This window comes from Leopardus geoffroyi, chromosome D2, assembly GCF_018350155.1.
Source record: "Leopardus geoffroyi isolate Oge1 chromosome D2, O.geoffroyi_Oge1_pat1.0, whole genome shotgun sequence".
Lineage (NCBI taxonomy): Eukaryota > Metazoa > Chordata > Mammalia > Carnivora > Felidae > Leopardus > Leopardus geoffroyi.
In genome coordinates this window covers 9,003,177-9,018,330 of record NC_059334.1, presented here as the reverse complement: position 1 = coordinate 9,018,330, position 15,154 = coordinate 9,003,177, and the positions used below count along the sequence as shown (strand labels likewise).

General features: G+C 39.9%; 1 protein-coding gene across 1 annotated transcript in view; it reads right to left on the bottom strand.

Annotated features, from left to right (window-relative positions):
- Window positions 1-3,708: 3,708 nt before the first annotated feature.
- Window positions 3,709-15,154, bottom strand: part of LOC123576411 (zinc finger protein 25-like) — a 29,533-nt gene continuing 18,087 nt past the window's right edge. Inside the window, 5 exon segments of the mRNA XM_045437226.1 lie at window positions 3,709-3,963; window positions 3,965-4,671; window positions 6,001-6,185; window positions 9,959-10,054; window positions 10,338-10,464. Of these exon segments, the coding sequence (XP_045293182.1) occupies window positions 3,876-3,963; window positions 3,965-4,671; window positions 6,001-6,185; window positions 9,959-10,054; window positions 10,338-10,464 (1,203 nt within the window). The 3' untranslated portion in view covers window positions 3,709-3,875.

Sequence of the window (15,154 nt, the reverse complement as noted above, 5' to 3'; positions counted from 1 at the left end):
ATTTATTATTGAGAGACAGGGAGACACAGAGCATGAGCAGGGGAGGGGCCAAGAGATGGAGAGACACAGAATCCGAAGCAGGCTCCAGGCTCTGAGCTGTCAGCACAGAGCCTGAGGCAGGGCTCAAACTCACAAACCACGAGATCATGACCTGAGCCAAAGTCAGATGCTTAACCGACTGAGCCACCCAGGTGCCCCACAAGTCATTTATTTTAAAGAGTGTGCCTCAACATGGGTTTGATGTTCCTCTCTGCTTTGACTCAGGTTATGCATTTTTGGCTGTATTCTCACTGCATCCTATTAGATGGCACACAAATTTAATACTATCGAATGACACTAATTGTCGGTATTATTTATGTTAACTTTAATCGCTTGACTAGGCTGGCTGAGCCAACTTTTTCTACTGTAACCACACTTCTGTTTCGCCAGCTGTCATACTTTGCCAATAGTATATGCTGGCGGGTTGCAAGGGTGGAGGGAAGAGGGACATGCTTCCTCCTGTTTCCTGTGGGCTTCCCCTCTATGTCCTGTGCTGTCAGCACCTTACCAATGCTTCTTCACCCGGTCAGGTGTAATGTCCTCTGAGGACAAGGCGCTGAATTCACTTTTACAGTGTTTCCCCATCAGAAGTACCAACGTCAGGCAGCCAATATGGGTCCCAGACCTGTGAGGCCATTCCTCTGGGCTCAGATACCCCCAGCAGTGGAACAGGTTCCTTTGGAGTTCTGCACTTCAGCTCTGAGGGACACCTACCCTGTCCCCTTCATTTTACCAGCCTAGAGCTTGAAGCTGCTGCCTGCAGTTGCTGTCCTAGGGATACATTTGACTCTCATTTTCCCCTTTCAGATTCTTCTTCATATCTCAGGGTTCCCCGTATACCCTTTCAGGTCCCTAGACAACAGTACACCAAGTTAACAATTCCTTGTATCATGTTGTTTCTGTTGAAATCACTGCTGTGGTTTCTCTCTTCTGACAACGCTGATTATGTCTCACTGGAATTTAACCTTGGGAAGATTAGATTAGAACTTCTGTTGTATTCACTGTTCTACAACGCCTTCTACATAGTGACTAATATTTATTGAATCAACAAGTGCTCGGCTGTATTTACAGAAATGTGTTTCTTACTGTGGGTTGAGGATGCAGCTGTAGTCTGCATAAACACAAAGTGTCCAAAGTAGTATTGTTCATAACAATGAAAAATTAGAAACAAGATGCCTTTCAACAGAATGAAGTTATTTTAATAGAACGGAGCATAAGATGCTAAAAAGAACAAAAGCTACATATATAAACATGGTCATAACTCAAAACCATTTTGCTGGTTTTAATAAATGGTATTCAAGGCACAGTGTGGAAGATGACAAAATGTTACCAGAACCACCGAAATTCACGATGAGTTTATACACAGTGGCAAAAAGCAGAGAGTGAACAGCAGTGAAATCTTCAGTGTAGGGAAGGAGGGTGGTGTCCTGTGGTTGGTCCATCTAGATTATGGACCAGCAGTAGACACGGCAAGAACAGGGACAAGAACGCAGGGCCTAGAAATGCAATAGCCACACCAAAGGGTGTCTGTACAAAAAATGGGGTTTCAAATCAGTGAAGTAAGGGCAAATGAATGAACAGGTGAAAGATCCATTGGCTAGTCATTTGCAAAAAAAAAAAAAAAAAAAGTTGGATTTTTAGTTCACACCATATTTAATCAACAACACAAAGAGGTCAATAGATTATTCTGTTTATTCTAAACACATTTGTTTCATATATTTTAAAGACAAACCTGACAAAATACAAAGTTCTAAAAAGAATCTTCTTGTATCAACTCAAGAAGCAGAAATACACTTCATACTATGGAATGACTGCCTTTGGCTCTAATAACAGAAAACATCAACCCAAACTGTTCACTATCTGTGAGGTAGATAATGAAATTGAAGCAGAAAGATTAAATCACTACATGGGGCGCCTGGGTGGCGCAGTCGGTTAAGCGTCCGACTTCAGCTCAGGTCACGATCTCGCGGTCCGTGAGTTCGAGCCCCGCGTCAGGCTCTGGGCTGATGGCTCAGAGCCTGGAGCCTGTTTCCGATTCTGTGTCTCCCTCTCTCTCTGCGCCTCCCCCATTCATGCTCTGTCTCTCTCTGTCCCAAAAATAAATAAACGTTGAAAAAAAAAAAATCACTACACAGGTCACTCAAATAGTAAGTGACAGGCATAAAACAGTTTGCAGAAACCATGCATAATTCTAGGGTGGAAACGTGGCAGCCTACCACAAAAAATATAAATGCAGAGAGTTCTGTGCTCACAATATCTGCACTTTGCACTTAAACTTACTAAACATACCCTGTAGAAAACACAAAAATGGAGGAAATGTCTTCAATGGGCCCTGCTTTTAATCCATGCAGTGTACGAAGTACTAATGTTCAAGGCCACCTTTGAAAATTAACTCATATGTGTATCATAAACAACTGTGTGCTGAATCGTTGCAGATTTCCAATAAATCTTGACTTTATTAAATGTTATATGGGTGATTTACTAAAAGGACAGTTTCTTCACAATGTCTATATGGAGTTATATATGCCACCAAAAAGCAGAAAACACACATGACATTTACTCATTCAATGTTCCTTTTAAAATTCATATATGTTAAGGTGTAAATATGTGATGGGACAATAGTATTTAGTGTCAGAAATCCTAGTGTACGTTACAAAAGTTACTTAGGTAAGGGTGCAATGCTCCTACTGTAACTACTGTGAGTACAAAACAAAAATCAAGGATACAGAAAACAGCTGTTAAAGAGCACTGTCGTGTGCAAGCCTGACCTAGCACAGACGCTACTCATATACATTTAATGCCGCTGCTCTGACTCAACTCACTCGTGCCTTTTTCAAAGCGATGTGTTCCTTGATGAGCAAGACCGTTAAATAAACATCCTGTGTCATATTATTTGTAAGTTATTTAATACTGCATCCGAAACATCGCTTCTAGAATAAGATCATTTCTAGGTAAGGATGTTTTCCTCATTTCCTAAACTGACAATTTTCTTTTGTTACGTATTCTGATATATAACTCTTGAAATGTTTTTCAGGTTGTTAGCTTTATTCTACTCTCAATTATCTACTGGACAATCAGACTGTGAAAATTTTCCTACATTCATTTTTGGGGTTTTCCACTGTAAATTTCTGATTTATAAAATGTTTGGCTTGTTGATGAAGGTTTATTAAAATGCAGGATATTGAGAGCGGTTTCTCCCCTAATGAATTCTCTGACCTACAGTGTTTCTCATTCCTTCATTAGATTCACAGGATAGATGGGATAAAGCATGGCTAGCATACACTATGACAACAGAAAGCTCTAAACACGTAATGGCTGAAAAAAAAAATTACTTCTCGTCTACAAGACTTACGAAGTGATGTTAGTGAAGGCAAAACTCTGCCCAGGACCCTGGTTTCTCCCAACTTAAGAATCTGTAATCTCTAGGGGCGCCTGGGTGGCGCAGTCGGTTAAGCGTCCGACTTCGGCCAGGTCACGATGTCGTGGTCCGGGAGTTCGAGCCCCGCGTCAGGCTCTGGGCTGATGGCTCAGAGCCTGGAGCCTGTTTCCGATTCTGTGTCTCCCTCTCTCTCTGCCCCTCCCCCGTTCATGCTCTGTCTCTCTCTGTCCCAAAAATAAATAAACGTTGAAAAAAAAATTTTTTAATAAAAAAAAAAAAGAATCTGTAATCTCTAATGACTAGCTTCCACGTTGTCCTGAGGATATCTCCATTACCCCCTGATAAGGAAAGAAAAACGAAAGTAGGAAAAATTCCAAATGAGGTCTTTTACAGGCTTGGAATTTGTGCCCATATTGTGAGTCACAGGTCATATGGCCTCATGTGTATGGAAGACAGGCTAGCAAATCTGGACTAGTTGTGTAACCATAAAGAAAGAGAAATGGGTATTGGGAAAAACATAGCACATTTCTGCTATAGGGTTCCTACCCTACGTGAATTCGTTGATGATTTGTAAGGGCTGATTTCCGCCCGAAAGCTTTTCCACATTCACAACATTTATAAGGTTTCTCTCCTGAGTGAGTTCTCAGATGGGTAGTGAGGGTAGATTTATGACGGAAACTCTTCCCACATGCATTACATTCATAGGGCTTTTCCCCTGTGTGAGTCCTCTGATGATTAATAAGAGTCGACTTTGTAAGAAAAGATTTCTCACATTCAATACACTGAAAGGGTTTCTCTCCTGTGTGAGTTCTCCGATGTACATTGAAAGCTGAGAGATGACGGTAAGTTTTGCCACACACATTACAATGAAAGGGTCTATCTCCCGTGTGAGTTCTCTGATGTTGAGTGAGGGCTGACCTCTGGCAGAAAGTTCTCCTACACTCCTGGCATTCATAGGGTTTTTCTCCCGTGTGAGTTCTCTCATGTCGAGTGAGGGATGACTTCTCGTAAAAAGATTTCCCACATTCGTTACATTTATAAGGTTTCTCTCCTGTGTGAATTCTCTGATGTGCATTGACATCGGACTGTCGATAGAAAGTTTTACCACATTCATTACACTGAAAGGGCTTCTCTCCTGTGTGAGTTCTCTGATGTACATTAACTTCTGACTGCCGATAGAAAGTTTTACCACATTCATTACATTGAAAGCGCTTCTCTCCCGTGTGAGTTCTCTGATGCACGTTAACGTCTGCCTGCCGATAGAAAGTTTTACCACACTGATTACATTGAAAGGGTTTCTCTCCTGTGTGAATTCTCTGATGTGCATTAACGTCTGACTGCCGGTAGAAAGTTTTTCCACATTCATTACATTGAAAGCGTTTCTCTCCTGTGTGAGTTCTCTGATGAACATTAACGTCTGCCTGCCTATGGAAAGATTTACCACATTTGTTACATTGAAAGGGTTTCTCTCCTGTGTGAGTTCTCTGATGTGCATGCACGTCTGACTGCCAATAGAAAGTTTTACCACACTGATTACACTGAAAGCGTTTCTCTCCTGTGTGAATTCGCTGATGTGCATTAACATCTGACTGCCGATAGAAAGTTTTACCACACTTGTTACAGTGAAAGGGTTTCTCTCCTGTGTGAGTTCTCTGATGTAGCTTAATGTCTGATTGCCAATGGAAAGTTTTACCACATTCATTACATTGAAAGCGTTTCTCCCCTGTGTGAATCCTCTGATGTCTCTTTATGTCTGACTGCTGACAGACAGTTTTACTGTCTTCATTACACTGACAGCGTTTCTCTCCTGTATGAGTTCTCTGATGTTGAGTGAAGGTGAAAGTTTTCCCACTTTCATTACATTCGTGGGGCTTCCCCCTTGTGTATGTTCTCTCATGTCGAATGAGGGATGACTTCTTGTAAAAGGACTTCCCACATTCACTACATTTATAAAGTTTCTCCCCTGTATGTGTCCTCCAATGGTCTGTGAGAACTGATTTGTGACTGGTCTTCCTACGTGAATTAAGTTGATAGCATTTCTCTCCTGTGTGTGTTCTCTGATGCGCTGTGAGATTTGACTTGTAGTTGAATGTTTGCCCACATTCATTACATTTGAATAGACACTCACCTCTCTGGCTTTTCTGAACTTGAGTGAAGTGTGACATCTGACTGAAATTATTTTCCATTTGATTGCTTTTGGATTGTTTTATTTCTGTGTAGACCGCATGATATTTCAACAGAGATGATATCTCACAGGTTTCCCCAGGTTCCTTATATTCACAGAGTTTCTCTCCTATGTCATTTTGCCTGTGTGGAATTTTTATGGTCTCTTCTCCTAAGGGTTTTCCACCATCATTATATTTTAAAGTCTCCTCTGAAGTCTGAGTATTTAGGTGCTGAATAATACCATTCTTATGACCAAAGGTTTTCTCATCCCGACTATTTTCACAAGAAATCTCTTGAGCATGAGGTTTTTCCTGTTTAACATCAAGTAATTTCTCATACACATTTAAAATGCCATATTTTTTTCTTGAAGAAATTCTATTACTACCAATTGATATTAAAATATTTTTCAAACTCACTCCATGTAAGTCGTATTTACAGGACATTTTTCTTGAAGGAACAAAGTTTGCACTCATATTAGATGGTTGTCTTAAAGCATGAACTTTTTCTGAGGCCAGTGTTTTGTTCTTAAATGCAACTTGTGGCAAATATTTGTCTTGGTTTTCCTGGATTCTCTCTGTTAGGTAATGAGCTTTGTTGTCTTCTAGAAATGAAAATATTGAACAGACCATAAGATTTCACCATTCTAATGGAACTGGATTAAGATACAAATGTCCTATTATATACTTGACTTTTGGTTTTGGTAGTCTCTTAGGATCAAAGGGCCTTTTTTCCCATCTAGTTCAAGAAAACGTAAGTGGAAAAAGGGAGAAAAGCTATTAACACAAGGACATGTAATTATTTAGCCCTTTATAAATAAAACATTTAAAACAGAAATGAAGATATAAATGCAATTAGCAGTGTACAGAGAATGGAAGATTCTATAGGAGTGACAGATTCAGCAGGAGAAAAGTCACAGAACATAAGATGGGTCCAACCGAGCTAATAAAAAGTAATTGGAGTGACAAGAAAAACCAGTAGACAAAGGTATTCAGAGGGAAAACATGAGACATTAAGGAGAGAGACTACAGAGTAGACCTCATACTCTCAAACCTATATTGTTCTAGTAACATCTAAACAAGTTTTCATTCTTCCAGCTGAAGTTTCCTCCTATGCATTAATAGCAAGGTAAATTGCTGAATGAGCCAACTGGCTGATGTTTAAGTAGAGTCACTGATTGCATTATAACTCCCCTCCCAACTATGATTCACAGGAATACCAACAACCAACAGAAAGTATAAAACAATGACAACATTAAGTAATCTTGTGCCAATATACATCGGATGTATCACCCTGTTTTGGCTCTGATACCTTCATATCGCTCTACTGGAGCTATTCAATAGGTGAACCTACCATGGCACGTTTATGTTCACTTGCTTTTCCTTGAAACAACACTCTTGTGCCAAAATACTAATACTTAATTTTGCTTTACAGTTCACAGCTCACATTTCCACATTTCTATTTATTATCAAAATTTAAGGATCATATTTTTTCAACCAAATCCCAGAAAATGAGTAATGTTTACGTTGATTTACCATTTTAAAAAGTATTGTCCACATTTTCTGCCCAGTGCAACAAAGTCTGCCCCGAGCTGAAAAAAGTGCCACTGGCCTGAAGCATGTACTACATGGAAAACTGTTACAAGTCACCATTCAGACAAACAAAATTTACACCAACTAAATGCGCATCAGATTTTTGTTGTTGTTAATGTTTATTCCTTTTTGAGAGAGACGGCGTGAGTGGGGCGTGGCAGAGAGAGGGGGACAGAGGATCCGAAGCAGGCTCTGAGCTGACAGCAGCAGGCCCAATGCATGGCTCGAAGTCATGAACTGTGAGATCATGACCTGAGCCAAAGTTGGAAGCTTAACCAGTTGAGCCACCCAGGTGCCCCCTGCATATCAGATTTTCAAGCTGCCATTCTACAACTCCCCAGTCAATACCCTTTGCTCCAGTTTAGTCAGTTGTCTCATTAAAGTACTCATTCGTGACTACAAGGTCAAAGTGTGTTCCCTCACTCAGAGCCAAGGCTAGGATATAGTCAATTTAGTATCTAGAAAAAAAGACAAAATAGCACTATTTTTCCAAAATTTCAAGAATTCCTTTTCAAATCTTCTTCAAGACTTTCAAAATTTATCCTAAATCTAAAAGTAGTTCCTACGTAGATCAACTGTTTTAACACAACAATACCACTGCTTTGTAACATACTCTATCTCACCTAATACGATACACATATATTTAAGTTCTAAACTCAGAATGCATGTTATAATTGATCACATATCTGTGATCAACAAGTCACAATATAATATTTTACCTTAGTGATTCATCACATAATGGTCCAGTTACAAACTATGGCTTCTTAGATTTGAGGGAATACAACAAATTTTTCTTAAGTAAACACTGAATTTAAAATGTTTCACATAATTTAATCCTCATTTTTCCATCCAGAGGATGGCAAACTTCCTTAGAAGGCAAAACAGTACACATTTTAGGCTTTGCAGGCCATACCTGCCTTTCACAACATCAAGTTCTGCTATTTGTACATGAAATCCGCCAAAGATCATATGTAAACAAATGAGTATGGTTGTGTTGCAAAAAAAAAACACTTTTATTTACAATAACATGTGGTAGGTCTGCAGACCATAGTTTATAACCACTGCTCATAACAAGTGCTGTTAACTCTCTGATTTCCTTTGAACCTGAGTAATTTTAAATTAATAGACTTCAACAAGCTGTGCGTATCAGTATTACCTGGAGAATTTTTTCAAACACAAATGTTTCGACACTATGCCTTTTTATACCTGATGAATCAGAACTATAGGTTCATGCAAGTAATCAGAATGAGTTCCCTCACAATGTTTTCAGAATATGAAATTTTTCTTCTACTTGATTCCAATCAACACGTGCTTATCAAATGTCTATTTCAGGTTATACACCAAAGTAAGAAAGAGTACCATGATTGCCATTTTCTGTAATATCATTCATCAGGTGTGAAAAAAGATAGATACAATAAGGAAACATCATGATTTTGCTTTTGTTTCTTGTGAAAGACCCACTGCATGCTGGACACTCTGAGAAAGAAGAGATTACATTGGCTCAAACATTCAAGGTCTGTTTCTTGGAAGCAGATACACTTAACCTATACTATTATAGGTTATTATACTATTATAGGTTATTTTTATATTATAACCTACACTATAATATTATATTATTCAACATAATAACAATAAAAATGTTTTATTTATATACTAAACACTGTTCTGAGGACTTTTCACTCATTAGCTCATTTAGTATTCAGTCAGAGAAAGCACACAATGAAGAAAGGTGTGAATGATTACAGTATGTTTAAGTGATATTTGATGAGGGGATCAAATGGTGTTTAGCATGAGTGCAAGCAAGATAAAAATAAGATTGCAGCAGCCAAATAAGGCCATAATGGAGTATGGCAAGTTTGGCCATAATGCATAATGCAAAAGGCAAGTTAATTTAAATTTCATTAAATAAATAATAGGGGTAACACAGATTTACTTTGTCTTTTTTACTAATGAAAGAAAAGACGTTCTAAGGCAAACAAAACCACCACCATCAACAACAAAAAAACCTCTCACCAACTACAATTAGGAACTAGAATAAAGCAAAGTATGAGGGAATGTAGTTCTACCTGATATTGATGTAAAGTAAGAACATGAGAAATATTAGAAGTTTACAAGGAAGAAATACAAATGCAAAAGAAAAAGAATTAGTTTGTCTTCTGAACTTCATAATTTTGTTACTGATTTCTGGTTTTATCAGACTACAACTAGGGAACGTCCTATTTCTACTTTGTAGGATTTACTGAGGGTTTCATTTTAGCAATGTTCTTCCGGCACATAATCGGTCTTTTTCCCATTGTTTTTAGGTACAAAGATATAATCTTGTAAAATAACAATGGCTGTGCTTTTGTTACAGTAGTTAATCTAATACAAGCTTGTAATCCCATTAATTTATTGCCTATTTATTTAAATAGTATCAAGTACTACAGGTAGCAGTGAAAATATTATTTCCTCTCTTCTCCTCAAGAACCAAATTTTAGATTTTATTACCTAAGTTTTAGCTTTGTGCTATTAAACACACACAAAAAACCCTTTATCACTTGACTCGTCTGCATAAATGATACCCTTGGACCCCGAGCTTTGAATAATCAGAAAACCAGCATACAGTCATTCTCAGGCATTACCCTTTTCGCTTTCAATTTTATCATATACATATCCTTTCTCTACTTGAAAAGTAGGTGCCACTAAGAGATTCTTAGAAAACATTTGAAATGTCCAACTCCTGAACTGACCACTTAGATTGTAATCTCTCCTGGCTTCCTCACTAACCTTCCTGGTACTAACTCACCTGGGTAGTTCTGGTACAGAAATTCTTCCTTTACTATCCATGGCTCTTCCCCTTCCTCCAATCTGAAGATCACCTCTGGCTTGTTAATGAGAAACCCTGTAAAAGGAAAAATGACACAGAATTTGGGCAAAGCTGCATGGGTACAGCAATTCTAAAGGAGGGAGGAGGTATACTTTCAGGAGGTGGACCATGATGAGGCTCATTTAAACCTTTCGTGGGATGTGAAAATACCAATATTCTTCCTCGTGCTCAAAAGAGATTAACCACCTCAGTCTCCTGAAGCAAAAGTCTCAACAATATTCACCACAAAAGACCAAATGCTTTGGTATCTAAGAAATAAAATGCACGCTATAGAAAGTTCGGTGTGCAAATTGCTTACCCAATGAGACAAAGCTGTGGTAGTTCTCCAGCATCACGTCCCTGTACAGGGTCCTCTGAGCAGGGTTCAGGCACTGCCACTCCTCCCAGGAGAAGTCCACAGTCACATCCCCAAATGACAGTGACCCCTGAAACAGCACATTTTTGCTCAGTCTGAAGTGGCCAGAATTGGAGTGGCACAGGAAAGAAACATGGGAACTAATTCTTGTCAGGTTCATTGTTGAGTATCTGTTACAATATGCCTACTGTGTACATTACTTTGGGTTAGGGTTTGTACAAGAAAGAAAAATGAAACAACATCATGCTTGTTTTACTTTATTAATACCCTATGCCTTGAAATGTTCTGGGTGTCATAAATACTAAAAAAAATAAAACACTGTTCTTTTTCTCTAGAAAGTTAAATATTATACAAACATGACACAGTCCAAAACTGAAAATAAGGTTATTACTAGAATGTATTAGAATATGTAAAAAGTATACTGGAGTCAAAAATTTAACTATTTTGTGTCACAGCTTATGCTTAATTAAAGAGTTAGAGATGCAGGGCTTGAAACATGATGGATAAATGTGCTTTATGATTACGAAGCAACACAGTATACATAAAATACTGAAAGTATTAAAAACATGGGTTGACTTCAGCTTCTACCCCAGGATATATAAACCAAATAAGAAAACCACTCATTCCTACGATGAAAATGAGCCAGACTAACTTCAAATTCACAACTTTTTCCCCCCTAACTTACAGGAGGGCCAAGGTCACAAAGCACCCAAGTGTCCCAAATCTAGGAAGAGACAAAATGTATGTTTTTGCCTGAGGTGCACCACAGGTAAGAACTCACCAGAATAGGGGTCACATTTATTAATGAAGACTGAGTGTGAACTGACACGACAGTGTGAAACCCCTTCAGACCACAGACGTTGAGACTTGCCCCTTCTTACCAGCTTTGTCTCTGGGAACCCCACTGGGCACTTACACTACTCCTGGGGGAAGGGCAGGATTATGCACTGAGTCTCCAAGTACAGCTGGGGTTGGGGGTGGGGCAAGAGAACCAAGAAGGCCACGGCCACAAGGTCACACCTAACACTGAGGCTGTATTGGAGAAAGAGGACATATTCTGTCAACGACTTCTCACCACCAAGCTAACAAGCGTGGCGTAACAAGTATCAATAGAATATTGCTGATAGATGGACAGGAGATAAATAAATACATGGAACGAGACTGTCTCTGAGACAGAAAGCAAAGAGAACCCTTAAAACTCAGAAATGAACAGACATAGCTGTAAAGAAACCCGTATCCTAAAACACAAGGTGTCTCTATAGAAACTTGAAGCCTGTGATGCATTGTGAGTAATAGCAGAAACAGTAGCCCTCACATGCTGCCCAACTCCTAACAGTTAAACAAACCCCTGGGCTAAAGGCCTAGCAGGAAAGTCATGCCCAGATTCCAGGAATCTAGTTACCTCAGTTTAGAGTCTGACCCAAGATATACGCATTTCAAAACATATTTACAAAGCATACGAAAAGAAACTACCAAGATACTACTAAGATACAAAGTAACCATCAGAACCAGAGTCACATATGACAGAGATGTTGAAACTACCTAAGAAGATTTTACTTATAACTAATATGTTTCAGACTCTAATAGAAAAGATTATATGCAAAATCAAATGGATAATTTCAGCAAAGAGAACTAAATGGAAATCTAGAAATAAAAATATAGTAACAGACGAAAAATAAGCTTCAACAGGCTGAATAGCAGTTAACACCGGTAAGGAAAGAATAAACGAATTTGAAAATGGGTCAATAGAAATTATCCAACTAAAACTGAAAGAGAAGAAAAAAATGAAAAACAGAAAACAAAACATTAGAAAGCTGTGAAATATAATAACATGTTCTGACATATGCATAATTGGGACCTGGGGGGTGGGGTCAAGAATGGAACAGAAAAACACTTTAAGAAATAGTGTCTTAAAGTTTATTTATTTTGAAAGAGACAGAAACAGCATGAGTGGGGGAAGAGCAGAGAGAAGGGGAGAGAGAATCCCAAGGAAGCCCTGCACCATCAGCATGGAGCCCAATGGGGCTCGAACTCACGGAACTGTGAGATCATGACCTGAGCAAAATCAAGAGCTGAACACTTAATCGACGGAGACACCCAGGCAACCCCAAAAAATAGTGTCTTAAAATTTCTCCCAATTAATGACAGAAACAAACTTAAGATCCAAGGAGCTCAACAATACCAAGTAGCATAAATGCCTCCCAAAAGCATAACAATGCACAACATATTAAAACCACTAAAGAGAGAGAGAAGAATGAGAATCCTAAGTGCAGCCAGCGAACAAAGAAACATGACAGACAAGGAATAAAGACAATTTCACCAGGAGCCATAAAAACTAGAACACAACAAAGTGACATGCCTAATGTGTTAGAAGAAAATCACTGTTATTATAATCCCAGCATAAAAGGAGTCATTTGAGGGGCGCCTGCGTGGCTCAGTCGGTTAGGCGGCCTACTTTGGTCAGGTCACGATCTCGCACTCTTCGAGTTCGAGCCCCGCATCGGGCTCTGTGCTGACAGCTCGGAGCCTGGAGCCTGTTTCAGATTCTGTGTCTCCCTCTCTCTCTGACCCTCCCCCGTTCATGCTCTGTCTCTCCCTGTCTCAAAAATAAATAAACGTTAAAAAAAAAATTAAAAAAAAAAAAAAAGCAGTCATTTGAAAAGCACCTGGGGGTATACATGAAAATTTATTGACTAATTTTAGGATGTGTGCAGGAAGGGTGGGGATCTGCAGAAGCTTTTTCCAAAAACGAGGAAGCTAGAAGGCACTATTTTTCTTTGCCCTCCCAGAGCCTGGCCAGACACTTATACAAGCCAGTACAAACACTCTGCATCTACATTTCTACCACAATGTACCCCACCCAGTGCTCCTCTAAAGACCTACTCCATCAACCCACCCAGGAGGGTGCTTCTCCAAAACCGCTCCCAGCCCACCCACCTGGCAGGCAGCCCCGGTGAGGAAAGTGCCTCTCCAAAGTGACTCAAGCCCTGGGGAAGTGGGGAGGTAACCGCACACACCAACGCACCTACAGCTCAAGCAGCTGAGACTCTCAGTTGGCCGTGCAGGGAGCTGTGATCAGTGCACCCAAGCTGTCCCAGCAGCTAAATGCAGACAACCAGGCTGAGTACTGGCTCAACCTGTGAGCAAGCCGGCATGGTGCAGCTAAGCCTCTTGGCTAGACAGGGAGAAAGATTCCCACCCCAGTGTGCATGCAGCAGGCAAAGCGGGTCATTACAGGTAGCTGAACAGAGTGCAAGATACACCTATCAGCATGCTCACAGCAATCACAGCTCAGCAATAATAGGACACCCTTGAAGCATCTGGTTCTAGTGACCAGAGGGACTGCACAACAGGGAAAAGAACCCTATCTACACAACGCCAGTACTTTCAAGATGAGGATGCATAGCTGACCTATTACATAGAAACAGAGAGGTAGACAAAATGAGGAGACAGAGGAATATGTTCCAAATTAAAGAAGAAGACAGGGGCAGCTGGGTGGCTCAGTCAGTTAAGAATCTGACTTCAGCTCAGGTCATGATCTCACGGTTTGTGAGTTCAAGCCCCATGTCAGGCTCTGTGCTGACAGCTCAGAGCCTGGAGCCTGCTTCAGGTTCTGTGTCTCCTTCTCTCTCTGCCCCTCCCCTGCTCGTGCTTTGTGTCTCTCTGCCTCTCAAAAAATGAATAAACATTAAAAATAAAATTTGAGGGGCGCCTGGGTGGCGCAGTCGGTTAAGTGTCCGACTTCAGCCAGGTCACGATGTCGCGGTCCGGGAGTTCGAGCCCCGCGTCGGGCTCTGGGCTGATGGCTCAGAGCCTGGAGCCTGTTTCCGATTCTGTGTCTCCCTCTCTCTCTGCCCCTCCCCCGTTCATGCTCTGTCTCTCTCTGTCCCAAAAATAAATAAACGTTGAAAAAAAAAAATTAAAAAAAATAAAAAATAAAATAAAATAAAATTTGAGGGGCGCCTGGGTGGCTCAGTCGGTTGAGCGACCAACTTCGGCTCAGGTCATGATCTCGCGGTCTGTGAGTTCGAGCCCCGCGTTGGGCTCTGTGCTGACGGCTCAGAGCCTGGAGCCTGTTTCAGATTCTGTGTCTCCCTCTCTCTGACCCTCCCCTGTTCATGCTCTGTCTCTCCCTGTCTCAAAAATAAATAAAACGTTAAAAAACAATTAAAAAAAAAATAAAATTTGAAAGAACAAGACAAAACAACAGAAAAAGAGCTAACTGAAATAAACATAAGCCAATGTGCCACATATGGTTCAAGCTAATGGTCATAAAGATACCAAACTTGAGAGAAGAGTGAATGAAGTAACCTAAACTTCAACAATGAAATATAAAATATGAAAAGGAACTACTCAGAGCTGAATAGAATAACTGAAATTTAAAATACATTAGAATACTTCTTCAACAATAGATTAGAGGACGCAGAAGAATGGATCAGCAATCCTGAAGACAGCAACCAAGCCAAACAGCAAAAATAAAAAAGTGTAAGAAAAAACTGAGGGTAAGTTAAAAGAGCTCTGTGACATCATCAAGCCAAGTAACATTTATACTATAGAGGTACCAAAAAAAAAAAGAGAGAGTCAAGGAAGCAGAAAAATTATTTGAAGAAATAATAGTTGAAAACCTCCGTAATCTGGAGAAGGAAAAAGACACCCAGGTCCAGGATGCACAGAGAGCCCCAAACAAGATGAAGTCAAGGAGGCCCACACTGAGACACATAATTGACACAAATCAGATAAAAGATAGTCTTTTTTTTTTT